A 20,811-nucleotide genomic window follows, 5' to 3' on the forward strand; every position below is an offset into this window, starting at 1 on the left:
TATTCAGATACTCCAATCAGGCCGTCCAGCCAAGAATTACTGCTACAATGTGCTTTTTTTAACCAGCGATCTCGCTTTAAATATTATATCACTGCAAACAAAGTACCCGTCAATCCCTCCCCTGAACCCCCTTTGACATCACAATGAGTGTGAAGTTACTGTGGAGTGAAGCCTGGAGAGGGAGAGATGAAATAGTCGAGTGCTGTCATTGTAATTTGTTCCCTCGCTGGTTCTAATGTTAAGTGCTAGAACCCTACACTACAGTACATTAATGTTAAATTCTGCTAGCATTCTATTGGATATGCAGTGTTAAGTTAGTGCCAAGCTAACGGTGGTGTACATTACCTTTCCCACACTGATGGCAGCTCTAGTTTAAAATCTGACATTTGAAGCCTCACTCCTAACACTGGAGGAGGCTTTTTAGGACAGTATGCTTCACTAGAGTGGACATATACAACTTATGAGTCCTTATAATTTGTTATGAACATTACTTATAATTTATTGTGCTGACAATTCATAATGCATAATAAGCATGGCTATAATGTGTAATGCATTTTTATAAATATTTATAATCATGTTTATAATGCCTTATGAATGCATTATAACATGTTATGAATGTGTTTATAGATGTTTACAAACGTGACATAGGAAAGTCTTCATAGGTTCATAGAAAGTCTTACCAGACACACTGTGCCCCTTTTTGGATCCTAGATATTTGTTCCTACTAAAGATGGAGTAACAGCAGCAGTGCTTTTACCTACGGGTATTATAGTCATTTTCATTAGTTTTTATTTTTATTTAGTTTTTCTTTTTAAAAAACAATATGTTTTGTTACACCTGCAAAAAGAAAACACTCAATGGCTGTCAATGTGTTGCAGTAATAAGCTGAACAAATAGCATTAAAATACCTTTTTAACAGGACAGAGATTGTGAAAAGTTACCAAAAAAACATGATTTACAGATTTATATTCAAACCTTATAGTATTGGAGGGCTGAGAATTTGGGCACTTAAATTGGAAAATGTTACTTAAAAATGATTTCATTTCAATTAAATCATTTAGGTTGATTTTTAATGATTCAACCTGTCGTCACTGTTTTTTTTATAACAACAACAAAAAAAAACTGCTGTTATGATTTAGTCTGGTTCATGCTCATCAATCAAGATTTCTCTGTTATCGATAAACCAGTTTTTTCACCACATCTGAATGTTTTTATGATTTTTTTTATTTTATTTTTGATATTTGATCAGTGAAAATATATATATATATATCTGCAGACACATCTCCAAAGTTCAGTTTTAGAAGGTTTCTCCTTATTTGTGGAAGTGGATTGTCTTATATCTCCTCAGAAATGTCTGCTTAAAAAAGAATAACTTGCACTTAATGTCCATTTTGTCTGGAAATTTAATTTATAAATGGTGGTCTCTGACTTTCGCACAGACCTGTGATTCTAAACGTAGTATGTCTGTTCTACATCTAAACTAAAGATCCAAAAATATCACACTACAGGCTCGAAATGTATCCTTGTTACAAGTCTTACAATGTCCTCATTAAAAATTATTCAGCCACTTTTCAAAATAATGAAATGCAGAAAACTGCTGTTCAACTCTGTCTAAAGTGAAATGTGTTCTACAAAAGATAACATGTTCTAAAGTCCTTTATTACCGAACGCTAACTGTGTAGTTATGCTGAAAGAGTTTTGGCCCCACTGTGTACTATGACAATGTTAATTGCCCAGACACTTAATAAAAACAGCTTCCATCTTCAAAAAGCCTTCATTTAGGCCTGCGTGCCAATGTAAAGCAGACTGTGAATTGCACTGAATGAAAAATAGCGAGTGGAAAAAGCTGGAGTTCGGACACGCTGGCCGTTATCTGTCCTAATTGCCCAGGGAACATCACCCGCCACGGCTCAAATGAGGCATGAAAAAGAAAGAGACTACTTTAAAAAAAGGCTTGCTTAAAATATTTGGCCTTCATACTCTCCTTTTTTTTCTTCTTTGCCCGGTGTGAGACATCTATTGTTTGAGGATGTCCCCGCTGGGCCTGAGCCAGGACAGAAAAGGGGAAACAGGACGGCTCCATCTGTTCCTAAAGCCACAGTGATAAGCACTCCAATTAGGAAATAAGTGGGACGATATTTTGCTGAAGGAAAAAGATATTTTTATCGTTTTTAGCAGGTACAGATTGAGTGATATGCAGAGCAGCTGCTAATATGTCTCACATTGCAGTGATGCTACAGTGCTTTATATGAGAAGGAAAAAATGGCCTTAAATTTGATGCACAGTACTGTGCAAAAGTCAGAGACCACCCATCATACAAGTACACATTTTTATGATGGTGTTTCTGAAAAGATGATTATACTCTTCTGGGAAGGATTTGTTGGAACATTGCTGAGAGGATTTGATTGAGCATTAGTGAGGTCAGGTACTGATGTCAGATGGTCAATTCTGGATCACTCCAACTCATCCCAAAAGAATTGGATGGAGCTCCACCACTCCAGAGAACAGTTCCACTGCTCCACAGCCCAATGCCAGGGGCATTGGGGCAGTCGTGGGCTGGAGGTTAGGGAACCAGTCTTGTGACCAGAAGGTCGCCAGTTTGATCCCCTTGGCTGACGTGTGGCTGAATGTGACTGAAGTCCCCTTGAACAAAGCACCTAACCCCCAGCTGCTCCCTGGGCGCTGTGGATAGGGTTGCCCACTGCTCTGGGCAAGTGTGCTCATAAGTGTGTGTGGTCGCTAGTGTGCATATATGTGGGTGTTTCACTGCACAGGTGGGTTAAATGCAGAGGTCTAATTCCTCTGAGTGCAAACACAGTTGGGTAATGGTTCTGAATTCAATCAATTCAACAAACACGGTGACCTTAGGATCACATATGGCTGCACCAGAGCATCTATTCTATTGCCAGTGCTTTTCTGTGGAGATTATCCAAGCTGTGTGTGCATTTGAACTCCTGTGTCAGCAGTGAGTGCACCTTAATGCGGACAATTCACTAATGAAAAAGTCTAAATTGTCCAACTTTTAGACATATAGTGGAAATGAGATATGAGTTTCTAAAACTGGAGTTCAAACACTGTTTAAAAGCTACAGCTTCTAACAACCACCTGGAAGACAGGGTAGACACCAAAACTGTCCCCGTCAGATAAACAGCACTTAAAGCTTACATCTTTGAGAGAGAGGAGAAAATCAAGCTCCTTCAGATCTGAAAACATCCACAGGTGCTTCTGTCCATCCTTCCACTGTGAGAAGACAACTCAGCACTATGAGCCTGAAAGGAGGTGTAGCTGTCAAGAAGCCTCACTGAGAAAAGGAGACAGACACATTGAATAAAGAGGCTGAACAGTGGACTGATCACCTCATAGTCCAGACCTCAACATTGCTGAATGTGTTTGGATTACTGCAGAAAATGAGCAGCCAGCTTCTAAGACTGAACTTTGGAGATGTGTCTGTAGATTTCTGTGTCTTCTGAAATAATGGAAGCTGGAATAAAGAGAGAGTGACAGACTGACCACTCAAACAACTGATATTAGAGTTAGTTATTGAGGCCTCTGTGTCATTTTCTGTTAAATAATTGTTTTCTGCATTTTTCGTGATGCTTAAAGTAAGTAACTTGTACTTACTGGCTGTTTTGACTGTACAGCATTGAATATGAATATAGTACTATGTCAGTATGTTGTTGTCTCATCTCTATTGGCCCATTCTTCATGAAATGTTAACACACTGTAAGGAGCAGCTGGAATTTTAAATTGCATAAAACATTGTGATATGACAGTGAAGACTATCTTTATGGAGCTAAATGACTGCACACTTTAAAATACAGCAAATAAGGGTTTGTGTATACAAAACATCAACAAGTAACCAACACCGAGAGCAAAGCAATGAGTATAAGTGAGCTGTGGTGTACTGTTCCCAAAAAATGGCTGTTAAAATGAAGCAGGAAAAAAAAATGTCTCAGCTACACCACCAGTTTCATGCAGTTACATCTTCATTTCCAGAATGCTCAAGATAATGAAGTGTCTAAAAACATGACACATACCACAAATGGATTGGTTGGCAATATCCAGCTATTATTTACAAAAAAATGCAAAAATACAGACCATACAGAGGAGCATTCACTCTGAATGAGCTGTATATATACCCACGGGCCACTTTATTAGAAACACTGTTGTATCTACCATTATCCAGTAACTACTATGAATTATTCAGTGTCCACTATAAATTATTCAGTATCTACTATAAATTAGTATCCACTATGAATTATTCACTATCTCAGTAATTCAATACCTATTATGGATTATTCAGTATCCACTGTGAATTATTCAGTAACTTCTATGGATTATACAATATCCAGTATGAATTATTCAGTATCCACCACAAATTACTCAGTATCCACCATAACTTATTCAGTAACTACTATGAGTTATTCAGTATCCACTATAAATTATTCCATATCCACTATGATTTTTTTTCATTAGCTACTGAGTTATTCAGTACCCATTATGAATTATTCAGTCTCCGCTATGAATTATTCAGTAACTACTTTGAATTATTCCGTGTCCACTATGAATGTTTTCAGTAACTTCTATAAATTATTCAGTATCCACTATCAATTATTCAGTCTCCACTATGAATTATTCACCAACTACTATAAGTTATTCAGTATCCAATATAAACTCTTTAGTATCCATGATGAATTATTCAGTGTCTATTATTAATCATTCAGTATCTATTATGAATTATATAGAATTTATTATAAAGTATTCAGTACCCCTATGAAATATTCAGTACCTACTTTAAGTTCTATGATGTTTTTAAAGTTAATGTGACCTTTCCTTACAAAAAAATGCTCAGTGGCCTCAGAACCGGTCTGATCCTGTTGATGCACGTCTATATATGAGGGTTAAAAAGAGTGAAAAAAAGAAAAAAATGCACAGAAAAACAACTTAATGTTGCTTCATTAATTTAGCAGTGAAGTGAGCAGTAACAAAGAGCAGGATAAGGCCCAGAGCAGAAAGCTATTAAAGCTACTCCTTATCTACCTCCTGCGAACCCTGCTGGGGTATTTTTGGAACAAGTGTGCATAGATCCACCACATTAGTTACAGGATAAGCACTGAGGACTAAATCACTTTGACGTGCAGTTGCCTGACCAGCGGCTGCCTTTTTTTAGTGGGGTGTAAAAAAAGGAGCAAGTTTTTTTCACAATTAACTTTCTATAAGCCCTATTCCTCCATTGAAAAGAGAACCTGATTAACCCTGACTGACCTCCAGCGTGTCTGTTTCACCCATAGTATAAAAGCCAGCCTTTCTCAGGTTACTGCCAAAGAGAAAACTGAAGGAAACAGAAAGACTAAATGAACTCCTTAAACCTCAGGCTTATTGTTTGCTTATTAATCTTAAGGAAAAAAAAAAAACTCAAAATGTAAATTAAAAATATAATTACTTCATAGCCTTGTTTCATAGCCACTTTGAATCACTGAATCATAACTCTTTCCAGGTCCACAAATGAATGATGCCATATTTGCATGATAATGTGACAACAGCTGGGCAAACTCGCCGTAGAAGAAAAAGATTTGAGTGCTCATTGGTTAAAGCTGCTAAGTTTAGTCACTTTGCAGACAGGTTATTCAATGGAGCACCTGACAGGTGAGCTGAAAAGAAAACAGTGATCACGGAGGATCATTGCTCCTGTTTACAAGCAGAAATGATGTGAAGTTGGCAAGTAACATGAGGCCACACAAAAACCTGCAAAATAAATGTACAGAGAACACTAAAGTCCACTAAGCAGCGCAGTGCAGTGTTGCATAGCATAGCATCATGTAGCACATTGCTGATCTAGAATACCAGCAGGATGAGCTGTTAACAGCCAGGGGAAACTTAGTTTTTCCATTTTACTTGCATATCGCTGTTGTTGGAACAAAACCTGACATCTCCAGAATAATAACTTTGCAGAAGAAGGAAAGAACATGCTTTACTTTTAATGTAAGTCAATGGAACCAAACTTTATCTTCAAGTAATTTTGACCTATTTATTTTGGGCCAATGATCATGAAAGTTACATACAATGTAAAGGGCAACAGGCATTTTCAAATTATGTCAAAAACTGAAAAAAATACAAAAACAGAGATACTGTTTTATTCTGACAGCAACGACATGCTGAATGAAATGAAGTGTTCAGCATCGTATATCAAGCTTATCATAATTTTACTACCTTTCACATACTGGCTTCTTTCAAGCTGAAACATATGAGCTGAAAAGGGCTAAACTATGGTTTTCTGTCATGTTAATATGGCATTAATGTATTGTAGTAATGGCAAAATGCTGCATAGTGTGCTGCGATGCACTGACAAATTGAACAGAGCTCTGAGTCATGGAGTGCCAGCGCAAGGTGCCAGTATGTGTACCTCCAATAAAAACAATGGTTTCCAAAGTTTCGACACTGTGTGACATGATGTGGCACAGCCACTGTGCGGTGGCCTTTAGAGACCAGTGTCAGCAAAGAAGCAGTCTGAACATTATCATTGTGTTTTCCGGCTGGAAAGCCCTCATGAAGGACAGACAATGTCAGAGTAATGCTGAAGTTGCTTATTTTCTGCTGAAAAGGTCAAATTCTTTGTTCGTTGTCATGCATTGTTGGCATGATCAAAAAGTTATGCTTCTTATTTTTTTAAGTATGAATATGCATCAAAGTGTAGCAGTATTTTGGTGCTAGTATACACGCCAATACAATTCCTGCTATGTGGGGAGTGCAGGGCATGAACTAACACATTTTGATTTTTGCAAATTTGTTTTAAAAGTATTTAAATTGGAATAATCATGTTTTTATACAAGCGACATAAACATCACTGTAACAAATTAATACCTGAACTTTGTTTCTAGCTCCTACCATTCATGTACAATTTCACCCAAAATGACAAGAAGTGCAGGGGTGCAGTTTAGCCTATGGGTGGGTTTGTTGTAAAAGACAGAGGGTCAGTTTAACACCTGCTAGAAATGTGAAGAAGAGGGTGCAGGCAGGATGGAGTGGGTGGAGACGGGTGTCAGGGCTGATGTGTGACAGAAGGATAGCAGCAAGAGTGAAAGGGAAGGTTTACAAGACAGTAGTGCGTCCTGCTGTGATGTATGGTTTGGAGACTGTGGCTCTGTCTAAAAGACAGGAGGCTGAGCTGGAGGTGGCGGAGATGAAGATGCTGAGATTTTTGTTGGGAGTAACAAGGATGGACAACATTAGAAATGAGCAGATCAGAGGGACAGTGAAGGTGGAGCAGTTTGGAGATAAAGCCAAAGAGGCCAGGTTGAGATGGTTTGGACATGTTTTGAGGAGGAATAGTGGATATATTGGGCAAAGAATGTTGGAGATGGAGCTGCTGGGTAGAAGGAGAAGAGGTAGACCTCAGAGAAGGTTTACTGATGTAGTGAAGATGGACATGGAGATGGTTGGTGTAAAAGTAGAGGAGGCAGTGGATAGGGCAAGATGGAGGCAGATGATCCGCTGTGGCGACCCCTAAAGGGAGCAGCCGAAAGAAGAAGAAGAAGAAGATACACACACACATCAGATTATATATGAACACTGATATGAGTCTGTGTGTCAGAAAATGGCAAATTTATGTTTTGTCCAGTAAACGACAGCAAATAAAAATGTATAACTGCAGCTTTACCAATTGCTAATGTTATTAATATAACTGTTAATTTCATTAATATACAGAGTTGGGATAGCTACTGAAAAATCAGTAGTTAGCTACTTTGTAGCTACTTTCCCGAAATGTGTAGCTTGCTACAATTTAGCTACCTTTCAAGAAAAAGTAGTGGCTACCTTTTAGCTACTTTAAGAGCACGATTGTCAGAATGTTTGTGAATCTCCACCTGACACACCAAACAAGCCTGACAGTGTGAACAAGACACTTCATTTAATCCTGTGCCAGAAAGAAACACACAATTGAAAATCTGCTAATATACAAAAAGATCACCAAAAAGTGTAACCAACAATCATACTTACATACCCAAAGGCATGATATCCAACACAAATCAATCATTCCAGGTTTTTCCTCACAAAAATCAACAAAAATAACTGAATACAAAGCAGAGAATTTTGTGCAGTGTTGTCAACTGTTGAAATAAAACTGCTCCAATTTAAACATTTCAGCAAGATACACTGATCATAACATTATGAGCACCTCCTTGTTTCTACGCTCATTGTCCATTTTATCAGCTCCACTTAACTTTGTTAGCCCCCATTCACCATGTTCTTCAGTGGTGAATGGGGCCCATGGACCCTCACAGAGCAGGTACTATTTGGGTGGAGGATCATTCTCAGCACTGCAGTAATACTTACGTGGTAGTGGTGTGTTGTGCTGGTACGAGTGGATCAGACACAGCAGTGCTGCTAGAGTTTTTAAACACCTCAGTGTCACTGCTGGACTGAGAATAGTCCACCAACCAAAAATATCCAGCCAAAAGCGTCCTGTGGGCAGCATCCTGTGACGGACTGAATGACTAGAGGATGAGCAACACAAACTGTGCAGCAGACGATTAGCTATCATCTATGGCTTTACATCTACAAGGTCAACCAACAACACAGGTGTGTTGACAGAGAGTGGACAGTGAGTGGACAGTGTTTAAAAACTCCTGCAGCACTGCTGTGTCTTATCCACTGGTACCAGCACAACACACACTAACACAATACCACCATATCGGTGTTACTGCAGTGCTGAGAATGATCCACTACCCAAAGAGTACCTACTCAGTGAGGGTCCATGGGGGACCAAAAACAGGGTAAAAGGGGGCTAACAAAGTATGCAGAGAAACAGATGGACTACAGTCTGTAACTGTAGAACTACAAAGTGCACCTATATAGTAAGTGGAGCTGATAAAATGGACAGTGAGCATAGAAACAAGGTGGTGCTCATAATGTTATGTCTGATCGGTGTATTTACAGACATTCACATTCAGAGTCTTTACTAAACTTCAGCAACACTTTAGCTTCAAAATCCTCATCATTGACTCTGGCTCTGTTTGGGGTGAGAATCAGGCCTGAATAATCTCTCCACCGCTGCTGAGCTGCTGCTCCACAGCAGAACTAGATTCCTAGGTAAAATAACACAATAATCCTCCTTTGCTGCTTGACTTTCTTCAATATAGTAAAAACTCTGTGTTAAATTGTGCCTCATGTTAGGATGTTTCCTGCGCTCCACTACTAAGTGAACGCTTATACACAACACTAGTTTCCATATTGTAGTGCTCAGTGTTAATGTAATATTCAGTCTTCATCAGAAAGCGTAAATAACTGGTTAAGCTGCATTTCTCTCAGACTCTTTCTCAGTAACGTCAGCTTCAACTGCAAGTAGGAGCAAAGAGAATGATTTAGATTTGAAGTCAGAAACAGCTTGATTTCAAACAAATAGTATGTAACTCTGCTTGATGCGTTGATGGTAGCTGTCGCATGCTGATTAGAAACCGTTACTGTCTAAACTGGTTATAAGAACAGCTGTGCCAGATATCGCAGAATCCAAAAACAGGCATTTCTATTGGTTACCAGTAACTTTCCTCTGACTCCCACATCTTTCAGTGATGCTGATTACACAGCCACAGACCGTCGTTCTACTGAGGAGAATAAGTGAAGTGTGATTGCCTCTCCACAACACCAGGGTGCATTATACAGGTTATATGTTATAGGTTGATAGGTGTTAGCATACAATTCCAAGAACATTGCCGTGCCAGTTGTTTCATAAGGGAAAGAAGGAAACGTCTTTTTGCTCCTTTATGACTGGTTAGCAGTGGTGAAACATGCCTTTTAGAGCTAGGCATTACCTCAGGCTATAAATCTCAAAACTAGGACAAAAAACTTGACCAATGTCACTTCCTATAGCACTCCTATAGGTATTCTAGTTGTATGTTAGTGCTAAGCTAAGCAATTAAAAACAAACACTTGAAACTTGTAAAAGTCATTAATCTGAAGCTTGTAACAGAAATGAAAAGAAATCTGAGCTTACATGTAATAGTATCTTTCAGTAAAGAGTTCTGACGTAGATCTGGCGCCACTGTTTTCCATTCTAACAACTAATCCACACCTGCTTAGGCTATAATGGTAACACTTTATTTGAAGGCTACCTACATAAGGTTACATTTAACTAAACACTATACATAATTGCATAAATCATCTTATCTATGCCATGGAGGGAAGAGGGGGTGGTTTCCAGGCATATTTCACCTGATATCAATACAATGCCATCTCAAGAGTGCTGACATAAATATTAATGTATATTGTTTAGTTAAATGTGTTTAGTGCTGTAAATATGTTCAACGTTTATTCATATCATGTCAGTACAATGTCATTTATTTCATAAAACATCTTATGTCAGGTTGCGAGAACCGTTCAAGTAGTGCTTCATGCACACATTATTCAGTGCTTATGAATGCGTCATGAAGTCCTTATGTAGGTAGCCTTCAAATAAAGTGTCACCGCTATAACTTACATTCACAGTCAGTGATGTATGTAGAACCTCCGGAAGGACTAGAGTGATGTTTAAGCCTGACTGGTAGATCACTCGGTCATGTGCTAATTATGTTGGTAGCTATTTTACTGTGTAAGTCTTCAGTCCAGCTCCCGAGGTCCTAACCAATGGAAGAGCTCACTCAGCTGTATCTGCCTAGATACCATGCAGAGAACAATCCTGATTAGATCATTTTCTATGTTGTGAATTTAACCCTTTTGTTTCCGAGCAAAATTTAATAATAGAATAAAAATATTACTACAATACTTACAAAGATTACATACAACAAGCATGATTATATTGAATAGTATTATCAGTTCCTTTTTTGTCCTTTTTTTTTAAATCATCAAGCCTTCTCAGAGGGCCTAGAAGGCCCTAACAGTTCCCCACTGGTATCTGCTATGAATTATTCAGCAAGCTCCATGCAAAAAAGAAAGCTGGTGCACATTTTTCCACAATTAATTTACTATAATCCCCTTTTCTCTATTGACAAGAGAACCTGATTAACCCTGATTGACCCCCCTTATGTGGCTTTCTTCCACTCTTTTTTAGGAGAGATGGACTGAGCGCCTGTTTTCCGAGGGATTTCAGGTTAGCTGCATGCGTTTAGCAAGGTTAGCATATCAGCACTGTTGGAGCCAGAGGTTGTATTAGTGCTGATTTTGTGTGTTTAACACATTGACCCCTTTTGCCACCATCAGCTCAGAAACACCAGAGCCTCCAACAGCTTAATTAACGATGTAAATCATCTTCAGTGCTGTGGGATTTGTTAATTAAGGCATTTAAAAACTCGGTTGCAAGCTAAAGAGCTTTTGTAGCATTGTTTGCCATGTTTCCTGCTCCCAGCTCAGTCTTTATTACGTCAAATGCCCTGTAAACAATCGCTGGAAGTCTGTGTTCACCAGTATCTCATAATATATGTCATTAACTGACCGCAGGCTTGTAATTGAACATAATTATGAATGTATTGGCTTATTTATTTGCTTGTGTGAGTGTTTCTTCCTCTTAAAAATTCATACATACTAATGTGCTCACCATGATCTCCCCTGGGTTATTAAACCAGCAATAGAGCTTGAGCTTTTGCAGCATGTGCGTGTAATATTATGAGGAACAGACTGACGGTTTGGGGTCAGGCAGACTGATTTGCAGTGCTGCTACATTCATGGTCACGTAGGCAAGATGGCAAAATAACAGAGCAAGCGAGGCTCTCCATCCAGCACTTAAAATGCAGCCGTAGATGAGCGTGTTGTGCGTGTGCACGGCACTTGAATATTTTCCAGTCTCTTCGGCGAAATTGCCACTGCATTTCTGAGATCTATCTGACATGCTTCAGCTCCGCGGGAAAAGGGAATTCATCCAGCAGAGCCTAATAATCCTTAAAGCCTTCAGAGTTGCGCCTCAGAAAGCTCCGTCTGATCAGCCGCTGCTCCCTAATTGATGATTTTCTTGCACCTTTCCGCGTCCCCCTGTGTGAGTCAGTGGCATATTTATCGAGAGATGAAGCAGCAGCACAAACAGTGCAGAGGAAGATTCACTTCCATCTCAATACGGCCGGGCAGAAAAGATGACCTTTTCTGCCTGTGCCAGAAAAGCGTGCCATTAACACCGCTCTTTGTTCGGGGGCATGGACACCCAGTAGGGAGGGATAAGGCTGGAGCTGGCAACCACAGCCAGGTCTGGAACACTGAGACAGGAAACCATCCGTGAAGATACACACAAACACAGCTTGTGGTCTGCTGCTAAAGGCCATGGCTTTTGTGGCCTGCTACTTCTGATCATTGCTAGGCCTGTTGGTTTGTTGTGGGCAAAATATTAAAGACTTGCCGCATAACATTTTAACACAATAATGATGTGCTAATGCTCCTGATTGTCTGTACTTTTGTGCCCTGAATTTAGTGTTTTGAAAAAGCATGTTGTGAACCTCTGTTTAGTTTTATGTGTTGGACAAAAATGTTCAAGCAACTGAGAAACTAATATTTTGTGGTCACAAATTAATATATTCAGGCCATGAATTTATAAATTGAGGCCACTAATTACTATATTTGCCCACTAATTACAATTACAGTTGAGGCCACTCATTACTATATCGAATCCACAAATTCATTTATTGAGGCCTAACTAATACAGTATATTGAGGCCACAAAGTAATATGTTGAGGCAACAAATTGCTATATTGAGGCCACAGATTACTATATCGAGGCCATTAATTAATATATTGAGGACAGTAATTACAACACTGAGGCCACGAATTATGAGTAACTGTATAAGTATGTGGACTCCTGACTCTCACACCTTTATGATATTGCTAGACATCCCATTCCACAACTATGGCCATTAATATGGAATTGGCCCCTCTCCAGGTACAACAGTCACCACTAGTCATGACGGGAAGGCTAGCCAAAAACAGGTTTTTGATGCTACTTGTTATACTTTTTGGTATCGTGTAGACTAATTTAATTTTTTAAACTGGCTTATGTTGACATGAAACAATAAAGTTCTGTGCAGTATAATATTAGTTTTTGTTTATATAGCACCTTCATTATACGTTCAGTGTCCCCTGTGATTGCACTCTGATATCTACTGTAAAAATTTATGTGATGCTACAGACGTTAGAGGGTTATTTACTCCTTCAGGCCTGAAGCTAGATGCTGTGAAGTGGCCGCAGCCTGTGGCCAAATGAGTGTGTGTATTTATCCCCAGGAGGGGACCATTTGAGGCAGATTGGTGGGGTTAGTGAGAGAGCGTATGCAGTCAAACAGAAAATGGCCTGGTAGTGAAGAGCTGCATCCTTGGAGCACTCAGAGGGTCAGAGAGCATCTCCTGCAGCAAAAGCACAGATGGAGTTCCTCTCTGTTTGATCTTCAGCGCTGAAGGCCAACTGGAGCAGATACAGCAGCTACAGACTTATATATAGCACTGTTGAGAAGAATCAGCATTTTCAATCATATAAACAGATTTGGTGGCAGATAAACTAATAAAATGATTCCAATATGTGCAGTTTCACAAAATCTATTCAGATCTATCCAGGCCCCGCCCACAAACATGTTCTTGCAAACACAAATGTGCTACTGTTGGAAGCAAGGTTGGAAAAGAATGCTGAGAGAGAGAGAGAAACAGAGAGAAGATTACTGAGAGAGAGAGAGAAGGACAAGAATCAGGAGTGAGGGGGGGGACAGAGAGAGAAACAGAAAATAAAGAAAGATATGCAGAGAGAGAAGAAAAAGGAGAGAGAAAAAGAAACAAATGGCCAGAGAAAGAGAAAAAAGAGACAGAGAAAAATAGAAAATAGAGAGAAAATGTAAACAGAAAAACAACAGTGAGGAAATACATAAGGAGAGAGAGAGAGAGAGAGAGACAGAGAGAGAGAGAGAGAGAGCAAAAGAGATAGATATCATAATGCATTATGTGAAAAATTGCATACAATTTACTGAAGACAGATGGGGTGCTGATATATATTGAGAGCAGGGGTTGATAGATTATTTACGGATTTATGTCGATTTGGTGCATAAACAACTTGTTTACATTTATTTATTTATTTATTTATTGGTTTGTTTGTTTGTTCTCTTGGTTTAGATCCAGATTGGCAGATTTCCACATGAACTGCCAGACGACTCCACACTCAATAACAAGCTGCCCTAACGACAACTACCACGGTTGCCTGGTGTCATACGTCGGACTCATTGGTGAGTGATTACCGATGCGGTTCTGACTCACAGAATAACTTTTCTACATCGGTTTAAAGAGCTGACTGAGGAGCTGATTGTTATCTGCCTTCTTTTAGCCAGATAGTGATTTCAGGCTTATCAACAAGCCTCATTATCAATGATCAAATAAAAAGAACCGAGCAAAACATTGAGCCTCCTGATTAAGCGTGACACCTACTAGAATGAAGTTTATTACATAATGCAGGAATTTGGATTCTTCATAATTAAACCTTTTAAAGTTTTTAGGATCAGACTAGGTTTTCTCCAACCTGCTATGGGCTTCGAGCAAATTTACAAAATTTACCCCTCATCTCATATGCAGTCAGTCAATCGAAATATGTTTGATACCAAAATCAAGTCCAGATTCTCTGAGGTTCATGTTTAAGTAGAGTCTTGAGTCTCAAAGGTTCAAGTAGAGTCTCAAGTCTCTAAGGTCTACGTCCAGACACAGTCTCGAGTCTCTTGAGGCCCAAGTCTAAGTAGAATCTGAGTGTCTGGGGTTCAAGTCCAAGTAATGTCTCAAGTCTCTGAGATCCAAGTTCAAATAAAATCTTTAGTGTCTAAGATTCAGGTTCAGATAGAGTCTTGAGTCTTTGAGGTCTAGGTTGAAGTAAAGTCTTGAGTATCTGAGTATTAAGTTCAATTAGAGCCTCAAGTTTCTGAGGTTCCAGTCCAAGTAGAGTCTCGAGTCTTTAAGGTCCAAGTCCAAGTAAAGTCTGGAGGTTCTAAGGTCCAGGTTCAAGTAAAGTTTTGAGTCTTTGAGGTTCAAATAGATTTAAGTAGAGCATTGAGTCTCTGAGTTTTAGGTTCAAGTAGAGTCTTGAGTCTTTAAGGTCCAAGTCCAAGTAGAGTCTCAAGTGTCTGAGCTTCAAGTCCAAGTAGAGTACCTTTGCTAAAAACAGCAATGGCCAACTTGAAATGTGAATTGTTTCGATACAGTCTACATTAGCTTCTTAGCTCTAGTGCTAAAACTAAAGAAATAAACCTCTGACATGTTTTTGCTGATTTGCTACATTGGCAGGGAGACTGTGTAAAACTGCTTTAAACAACACTGGAGCTCAAAACAACACTGCAACAAAAAAGCATTTATTAGCACTTTTAGATAATAATTTAGATAAAATTGCTTAAAACAAGTAACATGTCTACAAAGAAGTTTAATAACAACAGACTTATAATGAGAAATATTACATGAATTGACCAGATTTGAGATGCTTTCACTTGCTAAGTTATCATATTTGCAATAAAGATTTGTCTAACCTGCTCTGATGTTAAAGATGGTGCTGCATTGGAAAAAAATCGTAGCTTTGTAAGTGAAAACATCTTAAATATAGTCCATATATCTATTTTTTTATAATTATGAGATTGTTGTAAGAATATTACAACATTATATAGCTTATTTCTAGACAATGTTACTTGTTGTAAGTATTTCAGAGTCTCATTCCATTGGCAAATCATTTAACTTGCTATAAGCATTATTTGATGAAATGAGCAAACTATCTGCATTATTTCTCAAAACAACTGCCAATGGAATAAGACACTTTGATTACTTCAAACAAGTAAAATTGTACATAATCAGGTTGAATAATCTTTGAATATTCTCACAACAACCTCATTTCAACCCTGGCCCCTACCACTTAGCCCTTAACCCTCCATTTTTGTTGAGATAGAGGGGATAGGACGAAGTGTTAGGGCTACATGGCCGTCCAAACAGAGGTTTTCCAGAGGTTTTTCTAAACACAGTGTTATAAAATAAAAAGAGGAAAGCTGGCAAGATGACTGCGCAAGTGGCCAAAGAAACCCACAAATCTAAATAATTTTACCATTAAAAACTTAAGAAACCATCACGTTATTTTAGTTAATGTTGTTTCAATGTTTTGTGGTTCTTTTCTTCATAACTAGCATCAACAAATTGATAATAGTATGCTAATGTCCAGGTCACTAGCTAGCAAAATTTTCTGTTCCACCTTAAATATTCCAGCAGTGTTGATGCCTGAAGCACCAGAATGTAACTGCAGCTCCATTTGAGGTGAAACAGGAAATAGCTGACTTTAGCTTCATTTCTTGGGGTGGGTGATAATAAATAATTGTCTCTGTTTGAAGGGCTATGACACTCTAAATGTAACTAAAGCCCAGCAGTGAGGTTATTGAACTTTATCCTTCTCTGCTATCACTGCAGACTGTCAGAGTTGCCTACAGAAATCCATTGGTAGCCTGTTAATGAAGTAATGTTCTTTTTTATTTGAGCGTCAAATTTCATAGGGAAGATTTCAATCACTACCCCTTGTAATTCAGTTCCAAGGGGCAAGGATACACTTGAAACAAGGGGTAGGGGTGAAAACAAGCAATGGGATTGGGCCATAGACTGGCCTGGCCATCAGTTCATACGCACTAAATCACAAATGACATGTAAAATCATAAGCTTGTGTCTGGTCCTTTCAGGTTCGGATGTGACCCCGAACTATGTTGACGCGAACCACACCAACATCACCATCTCTCCGTGGTGCAGCTGCCGTGGCAGTGGTAACCAAGAGACAGAGTGTGAGGCTTTCCTGCGAGACTTCAGAGAGAACGCGTGTCTGAGTGAGTTCGGGTTGATGCAGCAAACTCTCACACGATCACCTCATGACACACGCTGCTGAACAAACATCCGCACTAAATCAAGCTAAATAACACAGTAATGAGAAAAGTCCCATCTTCCATTACACTCAGCCCTCAAACTGCCTATTCCCCTTTATAGACTTTCACTTTTCAGCTTCTAAACTCTCGTCTTATCCTTCAGATCCTTAAAGGGCCCACATCCTTGAAACCAAACAGTTTGATGTAATATATAAACACTGGTAAAGTTTTAAAAAAATAACCCTTCACTTTCCAGTCCATGTAGTCCTGCTCCCATAACAGCCTGTTATAAATTCAATGTTCAGACTAGTTTAGCTCCACCCATTCATGCTATAAGAAGTTACGAGAAGTGTTTCAGAATGGACAGCTACATGAATGAGGCACACCCATTCAGAACAGAGCTCACTCACATATACATAGTAATTAATCACTACTGGTTTTGGAACATAAACTGTCTTTACGTATGTCTTTAGGTGGGAAAACGTAATGAGAAAAAAACACTATATAGACAAAAGTATTTGGACATCCCTCCTAATTATTGACCTCAGTTGTTTCATCCACACCCATTACTAATAGGTAGTTAAAATTAAGCACTTAGCCTTGCAGTCTTGATAGACAAACACTGGCAGTAGAGTGGGTCATACTGAAGAGCTCAGTGACTTTAAACGTCATATTGTGATAGGATGCCACCTCTGCTACGAGTCAGTTGTGAAATTTCTGTCCTGCTAGATCTGCCCCAGACAACTGTAAGCACTATTATTGAAATGGAAGCATCTTGGAGCAACAACAGCTCAGCCACAAAGCAGTAGACCACGCAGACATGCAGAGTGAGGCCAATGAGTGCTGAAGAGCATAGTGTCTATCCTCTGTTTAATCACTCACTAAAGAGTTCCAGGCGACCTCTGGAAGCAACATCAGTAAAAACCTGCATATCAGGAGCTTCACGAAATGGGTTTTCATGGCCGAGCAGCTGCACACAAGCCTAAGATCAAAATGCACAATGTGAGCATCGGAAGGAAGTAGTGTAAAGACCTCACAAATGCTGTTTTGGATGCATGGACAAAAATTCCCACAGACACACTACAAAATTTTGTAGGAAGCTTCTCAGAAGAGTGGAAGCTGTTATAGCTGCAGAGGGGGACCAACTCCATATTAATGTCTATGGGATGTCATAAAAGCTCCTGTAGGTGTAATGCATAGGGGTCCCAATACTTTTGCCCATATTATGCAAGAAAAATACAGAATATGGGCCTTTTAAAAAGTTTTCTCTTACTCTTTGTGAGCCTTTGCTAGTGCTGCTGTGCCATTCCATTTGCATCCTTTGCCTGCATTTATACGGTTTTCTTCTGTTGGATGTTAGTCTGCTTGTTTATCTTTTTTACTCTAATACCTGCTTTTCCTGTCTTTTATCTGTTCCATCTTGTTCTATCATTGATTTAATGAGAGACCTTGAGCATGGAGAAGTTATATAAAAAATAAATACATAAATAAATATTGTTTTATCTCCTTTTATTCATGTTTATTTATTTATTTACATAATTGTAAAACAGCAGCTGTACTAAATGGACCGATAGAAATGGACCAAATGATTTTGTTCCATTAATGTACATTAAAGGGAAAAGCATTTTTTTCTTATCTTGGAAAGGTACCATTGTGAGATATGAGGTTTTGTAGCAACAGCAACTGTCTATTTATCCATCTATATGTCTATTCATCTTATGGACCCGTTCATCCATCCATGTCTACGTATTTACCTATCTGCATATATTTCCACAATCTACTCATCCATCCTTCCATCTGCATATCTATTCATTTACAAATTTATCCATCAAAACATTCTTTTATTTCTTCATCCATCCAACTATCCATCTATCTGCCCCTCTTTGCATCATTAATCTTTTTTGGTTTTTCATGTGTAGGAAATGCTATCCAGGCATTTGGTTACGGTGCTGATGCTGGTTTCCTCCCCATCACTGAGTCTCAGTCTGTGGTTCCATCAGAGCGACCCAACCTGCAGCCTGCCATCATCACCAAACCCGTCATCAGCTCCAATGACATCAAACCTGTGGACAGCGCATGTGTCTTCTCCACCTGTGCAAACCTAAAGGTTAGTATCTCGCCCAGATCTCTAAACCAGGGCTTCCCAGTCACAGTCCTGAATACCCTGCATACTTTTGCCTCATCTACCATACTTGGCTCAACCTTATTAACTAATTAGTTGTCCAACAGTGTATTCCTCTTCTTCTTCTTCTTCTTCTTCTTCTTCTTCTTCTTCTTCTTCTTCTTCTTCTTCTTCTTCTTCTTCTTCTTTCTCTTCTTCTGCTAACTCGTCCCACAGTTTTGGAGATATCAACACCATTCTAATACAGGAATGTTCTGTCTATTCAGGAATGGGGTGCTTGTTGCAGCTTTTTGACATACAGTTTTTATACAATCATAGTTAAATGACAATTTTTCCCATTGAAATAAAATAGGTGCAAAAATTTGTGCACCAGCTTATGTCATGTTGATACCAGTCCATTAGCAACACTCTATTTACCACGTAGGCAACCATAGCAAACAGCCTAGCAACCACCTGGGATACCACAGCAACCACCTAGCCACATTCTAGCAATCAACTGGGATACTAAAGCAACTACTTTGCAACACCCTAGCAACCACCTTTCAAAATGCTAGAGATCACCTGGGATATGAGAGCAACCACCTAGCAATATCCTAGCAATCAACCTAGAAACACTGTAGCAACCACCTGGGATACCATAGCAGGCAGGTGGTCTTTTCTAAGGGGGACAAGTAACATATGCTCATTTAAACGTATCTTAATGAATTTCATTAGCAATCACCGGAAACCACAAGTATTACCACTAATAATAAGGAGAAAAACAAGAAATACAATAGTCAAATAAAACTAGTTTAACTGAACAAAATCAATTTTTCTCAACAATCTAAATCCCAAAAACACTCCAAATCAGATGTTTTACAGCATATAGATGAGGAGCAAACGGGTGCTGATTGATTGACAACAGGTCATTAACATAATTGGGTATAAAAAAGGCATGACAGACAGTCTTTCAGAAGTAAAGATGATGAGGGCTTCATCACACTGTGAAAGGCTGCACGGGCAAAAGTGTAACAATTCGAAAATAATGTTTCTCAACATCAAATAGTGAAGAAATTTAGCTTTTCATCATCTACACTACATGAAATTCAAAATAGCCATATATTTTTTAAAAAACAATAAAATTTCTCAGTTTCAACATTTGATATGTTGTCTTTGTAGAATTGGCTTACATGATTTCCTCATCATTGCATCCTATTTCAATTTACATTCTGCACAGCGTCCCAACATTTTTGGAAATGAGGTTGTACTAGAAATAAATTTATAACATTAAAATTAATTAAATTCTAACATTCTAAATTTGGTTTTACTTACAATTAAGTTCTAGCATGCTCTAGCATTACGTTCTGTTCTAATTCAATTCACAAATTCAGTCAGCTCTAATCGAACTGTCAAAAAGAAACAATGTGGAACTGAAATGATTTCAATTTAATTATTAATTATTAAGTTCTTAAATGTTCATATTTAAGTTTTATATATGAAATTGAAAGTTTCAGCTTTTCATTTGCTTTATGGGACACATAGGACTTTTTAAACCTTACATGGTCTTTTGTGGGTGCTTCTTTACGTAAATAAGCCTGGCTGTGCAGGAGCAGGGCATTGTAGGATTTATCATCATTCACTGTGCACAGCTGTACATACACACATCTGATGCCATTTATCTAGTGCATACTACCAGGTTTTATGCACAGACATAGCACATGCTCTATGCCTGCTTTGATAAATGAGATCTAACTTCTCAGCCAAATGCACCCGATACAGCCACCAATCAGCGTCAGAGCTGATGTTTGGAATAAATCCAGTTGTTGTCAAGAAATCAAAATGATTGATGGGTGGGTGGGTGGGTGGAGCCTATGTAAACAAATATCTTTAAAGAAAAATGA

General features: G+C 38.7%; 1 protein-coding gene across 1 annotated transcript in view; it reads left to right on the forward strand.

Moving 5' to 3' along the window:
* gfra2b (GDNF family receptor alpha 2b) overlaps positions 1 to 20,811 on the forward strand; it is a 107,614-nt gene that overhangs the window by 68,335 nt on the left and 18,468 nt on the right. The window contains exons 5-7 of the mRNA XM_017711204.2: positions 14,063 to 14,172; positions 16,633 to 16,773; positions 18,729 to 18,916. Coding sequence (XP_017566693.1) covers positions 14,063 to 14,172; positions 16,633 to 16,773; positions 18,729 to 18,916 — 439 coding nt within the window. The remainder of the gene's footprint in view (positions 1 to 14,062; positions 14,173 to 16,632; positions 16,774 to 18,728; positions 18,917 to 20,811) is intronic.

This window comes from Pygocentrus nattereri, chromosome 18 (assembly GCF_015220715.1).
Source record: "Pygocentrus nattereri isolate fPygNat1 chromosome 18, fPygNat1.pri, whole genome shotgun sequence".
Classification (NCBI taxonomy): Eukaryota; Metazoa; Chordata; class Actinopteri; order Characiformes; family Serrasalmidae; genus Pygocentrus; species Pygocentrus nattereri.